Here is a 17764-nt window from a genome sequence, read left to right on the forward strand (position 1 = left end):
AATTTGCACACTTCGCTATTTCTGCAACATATACTATAGCACAAGTAGCTAATTTATTTTTCAAGGAGATTTTTAGACTTCATGGGATGCCTGGGAGCATAGTAAGTGAAAGGGACAGCAAGTTCCTAAGCCTCTTTTAGTAGGAACTTTTTAAATCGAGTGGGATTGAGTTTACTCCTGGCACAAGCTACCACCTACAAACAAATGGGTAGAGGGGTATCTCAAGAACTACATTATAGGACAGCAAAGAGCATGGGTGAAATGGCTGCACGTTGAAGAATATTGCTACAATTCTACCTATCACATGTGTATCGGGATGTCACCATTTATAGCATTGTATGGGTATGAGGCACCTAACTTCATTGATTTGCTCTTTCGGGATAGCCAAGTGTATAAGGCAAGAGATTTGTTGCACAAAAGCCAAGATATTATGAAATCTTTGAAGGAGAACTTGCATAAGGCATGGAATCGGCAGAAGTTATATGCTCATCAACATTGGGTAGAGCGCAATTTTGAGATGGGTGACATGGTATATTTGAGGTTCCAACCATATAGATAGTGCACTCTCAAGAAGAGTGGGTCAAAGAAGCTTAAACCCAAGTTCTATGGTCCCTTCAGTCTCCAAGAGGATTGGAGAGGTTGCCTACAAATTTGAGTTACAGGATAGTAACAGGGTGCATAATGTGTTTCATGTGTCTAGACTCAAAAAGGCACTTGGGAAAAATGTGGTTCTCTCATCAAAGTTGCCACCATTGGATGAGGAAAAGTTAATTTTGATTCCGGCGGCCATTATAGACTATAGGGAATGTACTCTACAAAAGAGAGTCATAAAAGAGTACTTGGTCAGATGGAAGAACTTGCTAATTGAGGATGCAATATAGGAGAATAAGCAGATTTTACAGCATCCGAAGTTGGAATTGCTTGGGGACAAGCAATTTTGGGGAGGGTAGACTATAATGTACCCTTCCTAAGCACATCAGCATGGTGGGTCAGTAGCCAATTCAGCAGGTTCCTATAGGCTAATGAGTTAGGGTTAGGGGACTCATGATGACAGTTTGATCCAATAGTTTGGCAATGACAAGTGTTCCATTGAGCTCAAATGGTTGAGATGTGCATAACACCCTTTTATGGAGTGGTTTTGGATAGTTTTTCCATACTATTTTTAGTAAGTCAGCCTGGGCACCGACTAAGCCAACTGTCAATGTTACTATTTTTAGATTTCTCGATGGCACTTAATATTGATATCATGATATTTGATATAGTCTAGTGCTTTTAATTTAGATAACAATAAATTATAAAGTTAAATTAAATATTTAACTTTATCGTTTATTTAAATATTGAATATATGGTGCCCAAAGTTAAAAATAAAAGGGGCTAAGTGCTAAAACTATAATAAATTGACTTTATGGGTTTGGACACCCACTTTTTGGGAGACATAAGGATTATAAACTAAATTTTAAAAAAGTATCCCCAGCTACACATGGGTTTTGGAGGGGCTTTAAAAGAGAGTTTTGGAGCACATTTGGTCATGCTTGGATTTGATATTTTGTAGATTTCTCTTGCTAGTTGAACTTGTTCATCTTGTGGCTTTGTGAGGACGAATACCCTTGCAAGGAACATCTTCTACATTGGTGAAAGATCGAATCTAAATGATTACTTGGTGATTGAATCCAAGAAACCCAACTGGACTTCATTGTTAATTGATATATTCATTTTGCTTCTCAAAGAACTCAACATAGATTCAAGAGAGATTGTTTAGAACATATTGGGAAAGTTTTTAGCAGTTGTTGGGCAGATTTATCCTCCTTGAGATTGGTTGTACCATTTCTAGTTGGTTGTACACTTGTTGGAAGGGACATGAGGGTTTGAGAAGAGGTTGACTAGGGTTTTGGAGAGATTATTTGATATTTGTGGCATCCATCTCCTTGCCATATCTTTCCTTCATTAGGTCATCCCTTTTGGTGATTTTGAATGTGCCGCCTGTTGATGGTGTTTTTATGCACTATGCAACACAGAATAAAATACTAAGTATTCTATCCTCTCTTGAACAAAGACTCCCCAAATGCCAAGCTGCATGATCAAATGGGATGACTCCAACGTTCTCGATGTCGGGTCTTGACATGCTCTTGGATAGACTGAGTTGTATCTGACGTGATATTACTGGAATCACAAGGTGGACTTGCATAAAATCTTGAATGCTTGAAACGTTGTTGGGTGTCGTTGGAATGTGTAATTTCATTTAAATTAAAAAAAAAAAGGAAAAAAGGATGAGGGTTGAGAAAGCTATTCTAATCCTAAGAATGTAAGAGCAATGGACAATCTTTGATGAAACTCAACTAAGCTTTGCTTTGACATGTAGCGAACATCTACAAAAGGCTAGTCCAATCTTCTAAGGATAGCTTGATGATTTTCAAATCACCACCACAAGCATAGATACCTTCAAGGTGAAGCATATCGATGAAAGAGTGAAAATTGAAGTTAAGCTTGGCTACGATGGATCCAATTGACTATGCAAAACACTTCACAATCAACAAGGTATTAGTAGTATAGATGTACGAATTTCACCATTGATCATACACAAAGTTCTTCCATTCATCTAAACAACATGAAAATCAAATAAGTAGAGATCATACAAATTGTTGAATCAACACATAGAGTTCACCATATCTTCAATGATGTTTACATGCTTCTTACAACAATGTCTTGGCAACAATCTTTGCCTTCTCTTCCTAGTTCCTACTCTACTCTAACTGTTTGCTTGCTATCTAACTTCTATCTGCTACTGATCTACTAACTATTAACCTTTACAAATGAAGTAGAAATGGAGCCTTATATAGTGCTCTCATTATAATTGAGTGGCTCAAATTGATTCACAATCAATGGCTAAGATCGAAAGATAGAAACCCTAATTAGAGTTTGTTACACCCATTGCAAAGCATTTAATGCTTGACCAATGATAAAATTACATTCGATGGGACACATCTCCCTCTTTGAATATTTGACCAATAGATGACGACAGTAGATGCATCGAGCTGTGTGCCTTCATGTGGTAGTTATCCTTTGATGGATGAGTTAGGTACATTGAATCTGGTTGTCTTAGCTTAAAATGATGTAATTGAATAAGTGATGACTAGGCACCACCTCAGTTTGCTTGATCTTTGTAACTCATCACAAGTTGTAGATGAATGAGGCATATCTCTTGATACTCAACATTTCCAAGCGCTTGATGTGATGATGACTTTGCTCAAATAAATCCTCTAACTTTGATTAACTCTTCTGAAACTATCTCGTCTTGATCATCTATGCCTTAAAGCTTTCATCCGGTTATACTGGCAATGATTCTTGGGTTTCCAGAGGAAATTCAAGATTGTGAAAATTTCCTCCTTGAGTGCTTGATGTTGATCGCTACTATTTGCCTTATAGTGTTTTTTCCTTTTGAATGGTTGATTTCCTTGATGTAGTCTTGAAAGATCTTGAATTTGTCTCCTTGAGCTTGACTTGAAGCTCTAACCTTGATAAGGTTCGGTGTGATAGAAGCCTTCTTTGTTCGAAACCTTGAGCCTTTTCTCCTAGATGTTGTTGAGCTCCTTTTGATATCTCCTTTAAATGTAGATCCTCATGTTGAGGTCTCTAGTACCTTGAAGTGTGAATGTTGTCCATCTTCACATCGCTGTCCTCTTGTATCCACTTCTTTGAATCACCATGAGCTGATCCCTTGTATGTCTTAAATCACTTTCAAGTGGTGAAGCTCCTCCTTTATGTCCTATGATTGCTTGCGTCAAACCTGGAAAAGACAAAGAAACACTTTAAACCTTGGAAGAAAGATGAAACCTGAAGTTAGTTATGATAGAAATTGAAAATTCAAAATCCTTGCATTCAAATCCAATTGATAATCATCATGAAGTATCATTAGCAATTGCTCAATAAAACTCTCTCTACAATCCAGAAATGATAGGTCTAGAAATGCAAGGTCTCAGATATGTTTTTCTGTACTTGAACTTTCAGTTTCTGTTTTGTTTCCCCCTCTTTAGATATTAGAAAATATGATTTCTTGAACTAAAGCTCTCTTCCTTTGCTATATGTATCTTGCTATTGATCAATCGCAACCTTTTAATCTCCCTTTACACAGCCGACATGTCTTTCAATTGTATTTTAATGATTCATTTGTTTCAAGCTCCAATGTGAAGGGCTGATTAGTCTTACAAATTTTATTTGTCATGAACTGTTCCTCCTTCCTACGTGGGCCCCCTCTTACAAGTTGGCACTGATGTTTAAATGTCCCTTCCTAGGCTTGAAATGAGATCGCAGCAAAGGAAGCCTCAAAACCTTATGTCACACATTCAGCATGTCAAAGGAAATAAACAAATTCTTAATTCACACTTTTCAAGGGGCAAAGGAAGTAATTCAAATCCTTATGTCGCACTTTTGGCTCTCAAAGGAAATCACTCAATTCTTATGTCACACATTTGGCTGGGCAAAGAAAATCCTCAACTCGCTGATTTGGCATAGCAATGGAAATGACTCAATGCTTAACCCGTGTTTTTTGAGGCCCAATGGGAAGTTGCTGATTCTTAGTTCCCTGTTTGGAGCAATCAAAGGAAATGTCAGTTCGTGCCTTTGAAGCATCAAAGGAAATCTTTAATCCTTAGTCCACGTTTTCAATGGTCAAAGGAAGTGATCTGGCTTCTACGATGTGGCATTGTAAATGCCTTTAAAAAACTTTCGCTCTCTTCCTTAGTTCATGGGACCCAAGCAATGGCGTGGTACGGTAGTGAAGGGATGTGGTGGAAGGCAATAAGTTGGAGGGGATGCAGTGAAGAAGAGATAGTGGTAAGGAGACGCCACAAGGGTAAGGATGAGGGGATGTGGTAAATGGAAGATACCGCAGGGTAAGATTAGGATAGGATCGGGGTAGGATGAGTGACATGGTAGGTAGGGGTTAGGAAAGCGAAGTTGGGGAAGGCAATTAAGAAGGTGTTGGAGAATGGAGAGTCATAAGAAATAAAAGGATGTTGTGGCAAGGAGGGGTGTAGAGGGTGTAGGCTAGGATAGGATTGGGGTTATGAAGGGTAGCAAAGGAGTTAAAGGTGGGTAGTTGAAGGAGTTAAAGGGGTAAGGATGTGAGATGTGAGTTAGAGGATGAAAGAAAGGGAAGTTGGGAGGCATAAGACATGGAAGAAAGGTATGAAATGGGTGAAAAGGAAGAATGATGAAAGGAAAGGGAGTTGGGAATCAGAAGGATGAAAATGGTAAGAGATGGAAGGATGAAAGATGAAGAAAGATGGAAGGATAAGGGATGGAAGATAGAGGATGGAGGAAATGGAAGGTAGGAAGTGGGGGTGATGGAAGGAAGGGTAGTAAAGATGAAAGGAAGGAAGGGTGTAAGCATGGAAAGGGGGAAAAGGGGATGGAAGAATGAAATAAGGATGGAAGGAAGGAACTGAGGGTGAATGGAAATGGAAGGGATGAATGTCAAAGAAAGGATGAGAGGAAAGAAGGTAAAGAAAAGATGGAAGGAAATGGAAGTGGAAGGTGATAGAAGTGGGAAGGAAGAGAAGATGGAAGAGCTGTGGAAAGGGAAGTGAAAGGGAGTATCATGCTCTTTCTTGGGAACCAGGAGTCTTAGGTCGTACATTGGAGGGGTCGATGGAAGTGATGTCACTACCATGCTTGAGCAAAGGAAATTTTGGCAATGCCTGGGTTGGGCAAAGGAAGTGCAGCAAGAATGCTTTAGTCGCTGATCTAGGCAATCAAAGGAAATGCTTTACTCGCACATTTGTGGGGGGGTTCAAAGGAAGCACTCCAAAAGTGGCAACTTAGCTGCCTTAATCCTCTTGGTCCAAGCCACTTGATAATTTTGAACTTCAGCTCTTTTCTTCCTTAGAATATTGACTCTCCAAAACAAATCTGCCTTAGTCAAATTTCAGCACCTCATTTCTGATTTTGCAAGCAAAAGATGATCAAATGGAATGATCATCATGAATTGTTCATTTCATAAGCCTTGAAAACTGACTAACCTCACTTCATCCTAAAGAGACGGACCTAACTCGATTACCTCCTAGCCACTTAAGATACTACGCCACTTCCAAGTGAAAGGCTAATAGCAAAAGAGACTACAACTAACCTTGAAAGCAGAAAAAAGTGGGGGTCCCCATTTGCAATGGGGCGATGTGTGAAATGGTCACAACAACTCCTAGGGTTTCTGAGCACTAGTTGCTAGTTTTTCCTCTCATTGCTCAATATTGTATGTAATCAGCAAAAGGTATGTTGAATATTTGATTGTAATGTGATTTTACCATCTGGGTAAATTTGAGTTTGATGATATATTGTACTTACAATTATTTGTTGGTTGTGCATATTTCAAAATATTGTTATTTCAATTCATTATGTTTGCAATTTATCTCTATTGTGAAAACATGGAAACACAACTTCTACATTTTCGTCTTCTTCTATTAAACACTTCAAATCACAATACAAAACACACAAAAAAAACAAGGGTGTATGTTGCATTATCACAGCCTTTATGAGATTGCAATACACAATATTTATGATTACAAGGAGGGGTGATACATGAGTGGAGGCATTTATGACTACCTATGCTACAACGCAATAATCTTTGGTCAACCTAAGTCTACCGCAGCCTTTAATAGGCTCTATCCAAACCAAGGTTTCCAAGAGAACGGTACTAGTACCGGTACTGGTACTACTATTTTTAAGACAGAAGACTGGGGATACTTGAAGATGACATTTCTTTTTTTAATATAACTTATTAAATTCAATAATATGTAGAAAATATCATGACATAGAACTTCCAAAACAAGAATAGTGGTAAAGTTTAACATTAACTTTAAAAAGTTCAAATACACAAATGTCACTGTGTGAAAGAGTCAAAGAGTTTACAACTCACACTACATATTTGTTATTAGATTATCATTACATATTGAAATTCAAAAATCTTAATAGTTTGATAGGCTTGTGTACGAACAAAAACAAAAATCGGAAATCTATCATCTATACTTCTATGTTTTGAACATCCATATCAAGGTCCTTAGCTATGATGCTATCCAGATGCTCATCACTCTCAAACTCAAGTTCCTCTATTGGTAGAAGAATTGGGGGTAAATCATTAAGCCCATCTACTTCAACTACTTCATCCACCATGGCTGCAACTTCTCCTTCAGGTGAAATTTGGTCCCATTTCGCTTAAGGGACTTCCATGTACCTAGGATCTACACGAGAGAGAAGACAAAGTGAGTTATGAAAGTACACCACATTCTCTACTTTTTTTACCCTAATTGTTTGTCTTTAAAGAATGAATAAAATCATAAGTACTCCAATTTCTCTCACAAGATGAAGGGTTGGCTACTTGTGAGAGCAATCTTATTCAAATAATTGCAATCCAAGGGTTTTACCTCTATGGTTCCACCAACACTCTATAAAGTCTTTCCTTGCTTGCATATCATATAAAGCTTCCACGGAAAAAAAATCAACATGCCCATGTGAAAACTTATTCGTCGATAATTGAAGCAATCTCACCTCAGTCATAAATCATTTTTATTGCAACCGAAAATCCCTCCATTATCTCTGTATCCTCATATGGAGCCCTCTTATTGTTCTCTCGTATATTATACCATTTAGGATTTAAGGCATAGGCAACACAAAAAAGGGGTTAAGTTCGTTCCATCTTCTATGTAACTTTTCTTCTATCAAAGGATATAAAGATTTTTTGCATCTATAGTTTTCTCAACTCTTTCACACATGGAATCTATTTCTTCATAAACTTCTCTCGAACATGGCTTGTGTAAATTTGCGAATTTGAACTCCTCATATATGAGCCTAAAAAGGTCCAAAAACATCAACCCGATAATGGTCATCAAGGAGCATACCTCTTACCTCAACTATAGTATTTGATGTAGATTGTCTCCAAGCTGCCCATGCATTACTAACTACTATGGAACACAAAGCTCCTTTGACTTCACAAAGATGTTCAAGAAGAATAAAATAAGATGCAAACCATGTATTTGCAGGTTTGAGAAGTTCCACCTTGGCAATTTTTTTATAAATGGCTTGTGTGTGATGATAGTTACATATGAACATTTGTATTTTTCTGCCCTTTTTTATGAGATCTAAAATCCACTAGGACTTGCCAATATCTTTGAGTGCATTATTCAATGAATGCACACACCATGGTGTCCAAAATACATGCCTATATTTTTTTGCACCAACACACCTACTACTTTACAAAAAGGGGCAACATCAATATCAACTTGGACTACATGTGATGGCCCCACCTTTTCAATGCCATCATATAGCTGGTTATGAAGAAACTCTGCATTTTTTTCTTGCCCCAAACAATCTATTGCCTTCAAAAATAAGGTCATTTGCTACATCTTACCATGATATAAAATATTAGATGATTTCTAACATGTGTTCACCCATCCATCACAATACTAAATCATTTTGTAGCCCACACTCTTTTCGTTGGTGTCATTTGTTACCATAATCAATTTTTTTTTATCAATTCGAGTAGTGCAAAGATTTTCATACCCAAGTGGTTCATACCCAGCTGGTCCATTAATGATAGCTTCAACCATCTTTACATAAAAAAGTGAACGAGCAACATTGAACAGTATTCCATTTGCATAAAAGAAGAGCGCAATCGTTACATCAACCACTTCTCGACCTTGCACATCAAATAGTCTTTCAATGGGGTTTGAGCTGCCAATGTGTATTATCTTGTGAGAATATTCTGCTGGTACATCTCTAGAAGACACATCTACCTCGAACTCTCTATTTTGATTTTGAGTTGCAGTAGTTGCCCCTATCGTTGAAGCATGAGACATCAAATTAGAAAGTTTCCCATTAGCACTTTCTTAATTCCTCACAGCATCATATCATTGCACCTCATTTGGACAAGGATCAACACCTCTTCTAGGTATGTGAAGGAAATGAGCACTAGCCTCGTGTAAGTACCTTGCCATCAATTTAAACAAAGCTTACATGTGATTGTGGTTGTTCCAACTTCCACCTATACCTTTGGCCCCGGAACACGATTGCAATACTTCCACAATGGATACAAGCCTTATTTTCTACCTCCTGACATTCTACACGAAAAAATAAAATGATTATTAACATCATATCCTACTCAAATACAAGATTCTTTCACTAAAGAAATTATTTGTTTCTTTGTATCTGACCATGTATGTTGTGCATCAAACATATGAATTTCAGAATTTATTTTGCCCAAGTTCGAACTTCTTTTCTAATGTCATGAAGGATTATTCAATTTATTTGAATTTAGAATTTCATTTGCCCACAATGCTTTATCATTTATTAGTGTAATAACTGTTGTAGTTATATGTGGTATTTGTTTAATGGTTTTCTGTAGTTGAATGCCCTTACAATATTGAATATCAAATAGACACTGAGCAGATATAAAATTTTAAATTATAAATCCTATAGAATATCAGTCTGAAAGTCGAATACATTATCGAGCTAAAGTATGCAACATGAGCAGCTCATAAACAGGTATCTACAAATTTTGAATTTTCTGAACTTAAAGTTGAAACTTATTGCAATCTGTTCACAATGCAAACAAAATCCACATCCCAGGTTTTCTCTATTCTCTTTCCTTCACAGCGGCACAGAGGAAAGACATCTAGGCTCTGGTACGGTAGATGATACTTGGCTCCAGCCAATCTCCCAAAACACTCACATCTCCTAGCGCATACTTGGCACCAAATACAACGGGTGCAAGTTGTCTCAAATCTGCCCAATCAACCCTCTTAATTGAGTCAATGTGCAATGAAAGAGTTCCCACACATATAGAAGGAGACTTCAACCTCCACATGATGGCAAGAAAAAAAAAATGTTTAGAAAAATAACATGGCGTCCCATGTCCTGTGTCCAAACATCAATTATCGACCTCTTTTTAGGTCTTTATGGCCACGTTTTAATAATTTTTTTGACTTTTCTAAGGGGATTCCAGTGGGAGATGTCTCTTTTTCCACAGGAGATGGGAGGAAACGTCAAAGGACATTTGATGAAGTCCCCTGCAATTGGGTGCGATCTCTAGGCATGTCTTTGGTACCAAAGACACATCCCGAGGAGTCAAAGACGCATCCCCTAGTAAGCATGATCAAAGCACATTGCAACTTTTGAAAGGGAATTCTATTGTGAATAGGACTCTAAATAATCAGTTGTGCAAACTATGAAGGGTGTCATGCATTTCTAAGAGGTGGTCGTACCATTGAAGGGAGCTCTACTTCATCAAAGCTGGTCAAAATAATTGTTGAGTGCTGATTTGGGATTGCAAGCTGCCCAAGTAACTCAAGCAGCTCAAGCAAGTCAAGCAGGTCAGCCATTTGAAATATTAAAAAGAATGAAATTTAATTAATGAGATTATTGCTATTGTAATTTTTTATCATATTGTCCTGCACCAGCAATGCATGGTATTACATAGTACTTATCTGTTCAATATTTTATTGTATAATCTGTGTTCAATGAATGCTATCCCTATTTGGAATAAGAAATCCAATATTGTGATGATTATTTCTAATGTCCTTCAAAACCAATGAAAATACAAGCTCAAATCAAGAGAATGCAAACTGTTTAACAAAATGCCTACTTAGCAAATATTGTGAAAATCACAAGTTTTGATCAAAAAACTCTTGGAGAGGTTATTACAATGTAGCTTACCTGCAAGTAATCATGGAAAGCATACAAAGGAGTTGCTACAATCACGATGCCAATAAATTGCCAAGTTGCACGATGGAAACCTGTCACATCTTTATTGGATAGTGCTGTGGAAAAGTCTCTTTGTATGTAAGACAAAATGACATAGATACCTGTGTCAAAGGGACAAGTGTTAATTTTTAAAGCCGTAAGATACAAATTAAGTCAAAATGATACAAATCAGACCAACATTTAGAGCAATGAAACAAAAAATGAGTCTAAAATAGTATGTATGTGCTCCCAAAAGTCTTTTCTTTTGGATAAAAACAAGAAATATTGCATATAAGGCCCACAAAGCCATAGAAGACCTTATTCCTAGCATAAGATCCTATTTGTACAATAAAATAGAGACCATAAAAATCTCCATGTCCAAACAGTCCTCACGTTTAATTTTATAAAATTAAAAGAATGGGTATCTTTTATTCTGTGTCTGCTATCTTCTTCATAGTATATCAAAGCAAAATAAGTTTTCATATAGACAAAACCATAACTTATATCCTAAATAATTTATGCTTCCCCAAATAGTGTTTCATGGAACTCTGCAATCTTCATTGCCTGTCACAAGCTTGTAAGTTATGAGGAACTGAGACAAAAAGTTGTGTATTAACAAAACATAATAGTGTTTGGAACTATCATAAGTACAAAATTGACACAACACCCCTGGCCACACATCAGCAATCCCAAGGAGTTTGACCTACTTCAAGAATTATCACACATAACATGGGAAATTGATCGTCAATCCCAAATTAACTCCCAAAGCAAATTGGATAAATCATGTTAAATAGCAAACAAATTATGCTCCTCATACTACACCAAAGAAGACAACAAAGCAGTGCTATATCAAATAATGTGATGTCCCATTTGTTATTAAATTAATTTTGTGGAGAAAATGCCTGTTCCTATATTTCTTATGGACTAAGGAGAAATTGCTAGAGAAATAAATTTACTTAAAGTTGATTGTTTGGACTCGATTTAATTATCATTTCTCATTTTTTATACAAGGGGGGGCCATGTAATTAATAAGATATTATTATTTTTGTGTATTTTCCTAAGGAGCAAAAATTCATGGAGGTTGGGATAATGTAACTCCCAAATCATTTGGCATCTTCTTTTATGATAATTTTTTTGTGGGAATATAAAAAATTTATGACAGCTCGTAAATGAAGAGTTACAATTCATAATATTGGCACATGAGAGGAATTAATGAGATGAAAATTAATGGAGTTACATACAAGAAATTAATTTAGGAAGAGAATCTCCATTATGAAATATTCTATGACAGGCTTCTATGTCACAAGGTTCAAGTTCATGTTCATGTTCGGCAACAACAAAATTCTGATGAAGTTCGGCAAGGAAGTAAAATTCAGAAAAAAAATTGTAATCAATTGTGCCTTATATAATTTATTTATTTTTATATAAATAATATAACCACAAAATTATCAAAATAGTTTAACATTGCTAAATAACTAAGTTCAGGTAAATCAATATGGCATTTTTTTATTTTCCCTAAATTCAGGTAAGGGTTTGTATATATACATGTATATATTAAAAACTATAAATATTTATATAATTTATTTTGTATAATATTAATATGTAATTATATAATATTATAACCTATCAAAAAAAATTATATAATATTATGTTTATATTTATTTTATATTCAAAACTCTCTGTGCTGCTTTCTCTCTCCTTCCTCTCCCTCTTTCACAACTCAAGGAAAATAAATTAAACTATTAGATTTCTTAGAGATTGATATAAATAATTATATATATACATAATAAATTATATTATTTTAAATAAAAATAAAAGTAAAAACAATAATATAGATTTTATATTAAATAGATAAATAATTAAATAACAAAGATATGTAAATATTTAACATATTTAAATTTATAATAACAAATAGCATCCTTTCCATGCCCAATTTGAATGTCGACGATTGGATGTCCCAAAAGAATCCTACTCTAAATCTTCGACCATTCATCTTTGGAAATCATGATAAACATGAGGAGCTTGTATTGGCTTAATTAGACCATATGATGGTTTAGCCTACAATCAAACAAAAGCCACGTTTTTTCAGCTATTTTGAAAATTTTACAGCTATTACTGCTATCAGAACTTAGATCAGTGATTGGATGGTAGCAATCGAGTTTTGGGTATGGAAGAGAGGGTTTTGATGTTAAGCAACTTGCTGCACAAAGTTATCCATTTACTGAAAATTAAATATATAGAGCTCTTATTCACCCACAAATCTCCCCCAGAGAGCTGCCTCAATGCCTCCACACACAACCACACCAGATACACAAACAGAAAAAACATGAAAAGAACACAACTTCATGCAAACCCACATAAAATACACAAACGGAAAAGAAAAAAAAACTAAAAGCAAAAAAAACCATAAAGCCATTTTTTTAATTATATTTTTAATGAAAAGATACCACATTTTGTCCATACAAATATTTGAACAAATTTTAACAAATTGTTTGCTATGTTTTGAAGTTCCCCAAATTTTGAACTTCATGGCCGAAATTCAGTGAACCATATGACTTAGACAAGTTTCTATAACAACTTAAGTCTATAAGTAGGTACAAGAAAGGCATCTTTGACTAACTAATATAGCGAGTGTAAGAGGTTATGACAACCCGTTATGGAGCCTATTTTAAGAGGGAATATTTGAAATATTCTTAACTAATATTTATTTTATCCTATGGGATGTTGGGATTTGTGCCCCCACTTCTATACAAGTGTAGTATCCCCAAAAATGTTTTTTGTTTTTTAAAAGTTTTACAAACACACCAATCACCCGTTACGGTTAGAATAATGCAATCCAAACCAACTGAAAGAAACCATACACTTTTTGATCACCGTGAGCCCAGACTAGGAGGGTGTAATGTCCCTACTAGTTAGAGATCATTAACCTGCAAAATAGATTGTTAGAATACAACAAACATATATATATATATATATATATATATATATATATATATATATATATATATATATATATATATATATATATATATATATATATATATATATATAATCTAAATTGCAATCTAACTTTAAAATACTTAACATAATCACAACTTTTATCTAATAAAAAGGATACGATTGCCATACGAAAGTATGTCCTTAGGCGACCGTGAAGCTCGCCTTCTTGGAACCCATCTTGGTTCCAAGCCCTCCAGGAAGTCGAAGGTGAATTCGACTCCTGTCTTGAATGTAATTTCTTACATCCAAACCCTCCAGGAAATCAAAGGTTAATTCGACTCCTGTCTTAAATGTAATTTCTTACATCCAAGCCCTCCAGGAAATCGAAGGTTAATTTGATTCCTGTCTTGGGTGTAACCTCTTACACCCAAGCCATCCAAGGAAGACCCTATGTCAATTCCTTGCCTTGGATGATGCATCCCATCATCCAAGTCCTCAGAGGGGACCGGCCAGATCCGTCTCTTCTTGGATGAACTTAGTCAACCAAGCCATATATATGCATATAGATATTCAGTATATACTGCCTACCAGGGATTATCATAATCCCTCCATTAGGCTAAGGGAATTTCTTCCCTATAACCTTCATCATATATATCACATTAATATTACATTTTATAATTCATTACTGTTTTCCATTCCATAATTTACATCTTCATTTACATATTCTTTAATCTTTCTAATGATCCTAAATATACATACATATTCTACGTAGATTCCTATCTTTATTGCTACATTCATATAAGTAATCATTAGAGATATATGTATTCATAAAAATGCATTAATATATATGTGTGTGTGTGGCACACACGTCCACACACATATATACCTCAAGACTTCTTAACCCCTCTTACCTGTACGCAGATTGTAGCCTGCGGTTGGAGTTCGCACTGTAGATGTCGCCTGCAGATTGGGAGGCATACCACAAAGAACACAAATGTTACTTCCTGTAACTTGATAAAAATTCTGATTTGATCTTATCAATGATGATGTCACTAGATGCTTTTGATTCCTTCCGTTTATATCTTTCAATTTGAGGGAGAGGTCACACCTCTTCATCATGTATGTCCTTTGGCAAGAGACATACCCTTTCACCATTAGCACCCTTTGAAAGAGTGTAACTCTTCATTATTTCTACCATTTGAAAGGGACACAACCTTTCATAATCAAATCTGCACTTATTATTTAAATCAAATCTGCACTTCTCATCACCAAATTATCCCCCCTCTCAAATGAGGTTTTCTTCTCCCTTTTATATATCATTGTTGAGGGATTCACAACTTTTCCTTTCATGTCTTTTGACTTTTCATTAACTTAATTATTTTTTTATTAATCATATTTAATTATATCATTTTATATTTTAATTTGATTATTATCATTTATTATTAAATTCTATTTCAAAGTGAGGATATTATTATCATTTATTATTAAATTCTATTTCAAAGTGGGGATATTACAGAGGGTGAGAGCATACGGTGACAGGGGATCGTTAGATGCAACACTGAAAATGCTAATGACAATATTGAGCGGCAAGCCAGCCCCTTCCACTTTCCAGCAGGTAAAAACAAGGAAACTTGGTGGTAAACCAGACAAGGAAGCAAGAACACATTCAAACACAAATCACTCTACCGCAATATTTTAGCGGGAGGACTTATCACTAAACAAACTCAACTCAACCACTTATGCACCGAGAGGACAATTACAAACAAAGATCACCCGACTGCTTATGCAGTCAGTGGACTGAACTACAAACTGAATTACAAACACTAAAAGCGGCCAAGCCCGCCTCTTCCACTTATGCAGTGGGAATTACAATGAAGTACTTAGATACAATATAAGTTAGTACTACTAACCAACAATTCAATGATGAATACAATGAAGTACTAGGAATCATAACAATGGAACTCAGAGAAATACAAGCTAAAACACAAGTAACCAAATCTGATGTAAAATACCAACAACTCCATAAATGGACCAGAAACACTGAAGACTCACAACTTCCTCGAAACAGCTCCAAATCGCACACGAGCACAAGCAAATGGAAGATTTGACCAAGGAGACCAAGATAGGAGCATAAACCAGCACCAAAAACGCCAACAAAGAGCAGAACGCAACCCAATGCACCTGCAGAAAGGTACGGTCAGCACTAGAAGTTCGACTTGCTGCTACAATTCAAACTCACACCAAAAACCACGCCAAAATAGAAGAATAATCGCCCAACCAATACGCTTCCGATGAGCTGTAACCCAAAATGATCTACCGCAAGAGCAGGGAGAGATGAACAAAACTTCGCTTCAGCCACACCAAACCAGCAACACAGAGAAACACTGAACATACTGAAAACTGAAAACACACTCTCAAATGACTCCAATAACACACTGAATCAGCTAGGTATTGTATTTCAAGTACGAAACTGTGCAAGCTAGGAAGCCACAACTTCGAAGCTCAAATTCAATCACCATCACGGCAGCATAACGGTATAAATTCTACAAGATGATCAAAATGAGGCGCCCAACCTTGTATTTATAGATTTTTGAATCTCAAATTCAAATGAACATGGCGCCAAATTCCCTTTAATTTCATTTGCATCTCATTACATGACCCCTTCAAGACATGGCGTCCCATTTCAGGCCTCCTAGTCGAACTTTACTAAGGTACACAAGTTCGAACATAAGAAAACATTATAAAGTGTGAAATGACTTCATTTTGGGCACCCTCCTGACTTAGGAAATAAAATGTGACTTAGGATAAATGATATAACTTTTTCCTTCCTCATTCACTCCAAAATTGATCAGTAAAATAATTAAATATCAAACTTTAGAATAAAGTAAAAATATTTATTTAATCAATTATAAATCAAATACTGATCACTGCCAAATGAAACTGTGAACTAAAGTGCAGGAAATCACTATTCTGAACTGGATTGGAGCTTTGTCCAATACTGCCAAAAATAGTATTGCCTAAACTAACACTTACTAAAAATAGTGAATCATGAAAACAACTCCGAAAAACATGCTTGTCGAACCACGTGAATGAGCTTGGAAAGCCTAGAAAAACCTCAAAATCCAATTAGTTCCCACCAACTTCCTAAAATAGTAAGTTCAGAAATCACTTCAAAACAAGATGCATGTCATACCTCTGCGAAGCCCTCAAAAAACCCAGAAGGAATCCACAATCGGAATCGAAAAATCCCAACCAGACAAAAATCAATTGGCTCACGCAGTATTCCACAAAAATAGGAAACCCTAATTCCTGATTCCAGTCAGCCTACAAATCTCCGAAATAGGCTAATGGACCACCGGTTTCTCCTTACTAAGAAGGGGACATTACAGTCCGCCCTTCCCAAGATTGCTTGTCCACAAGCAATCGCAAGGCTGGATGCTGTAGAATTTCTTCATTCTCCCAAGTAGCATCCTCAACAGGGTAAGTTCTTCCACTTCACCAAGTATTCTCTGATGGTCCTCCTCCTTTGAAAGCGTTCTCTAAAATCAGAAATTTCCTTTGGAATAAGCACCAACTCTCCTTCATCCAAAGGAGGTAAATCAAAAGAGACCACAACATTGTATCCAAGTGTAATAACCCCAACAATTTTTTTTTTAATTTTTTCAACAAGATTACAATGCAAACACAATAACCCGTTAAGGTTAGAGAAATAAGCCAAAACAACTGAAAGGGAACCCTTCCACCTTTTGTTCACCGAGAGCCCAATCTGGGAGAGTAAGAGCATACGGTGTTCCGAGGATCGTTAGCACCATAAACTGAATTGAAATTACAATGCACGGGCGGCAAGCCAGCCCCTTCTGCTCATTCAGCAGGGATAGAAACTAAACTACTTGGCGATGAACCAGCCAAGGAAACAACAAAGAAATTCAACACAATCACTATGCCGCTTATGTGGCAGGAGGACTTATACAAAACTATCAATCTACCACATATTTCAGCAGGAGGACAATACATAAAACTATCACTCTACGCATATTTCAGCAGGAGGACAAGATCACTCAACCACTTACTCAGTGGGAGGACAAAAGCTACCAACTGA

The 17764-nt window shown here is 36.2% G+C and overlaps 1 protein-coding gene across 1 annotated transcript in view; it reads right to left on the reverse strand.

Moving 5' to 3' along the window:
• The window catches only part of LOC131041699 (uncharacterized), a 158199-nt gene that overhangs the window by 87446 nt on the left and 52989 nt on the right, over positions 1-17764 (reverse strand). Inside the window, exon 2 of the mRNA XM_057974878.2 lies at positions 10699-10847. Within this exon, the coding sequence (XP_057830861.2) occupies positions 10699-10847 (149 nt within the window). The remainder of the gene's footprint in view (positions 1-10698; positions 10848-17764) is intronic.

This window comes from Cryptomeria japonica, chromosome 11 (genome assembly GCF_030272615.1).
Source record: "Cryptomeria japonica chromosome 11, Sugi_1.0, whole genome shotgun sequence".
Classification (NCBI taxonomy): domain Eukaryota; kingdom Viridiplantae; phylum Streptophyta; class Pinopsida; order Cupressales; family Cupressaceae; genus Cryptomeria; species Cryptomeria japonica.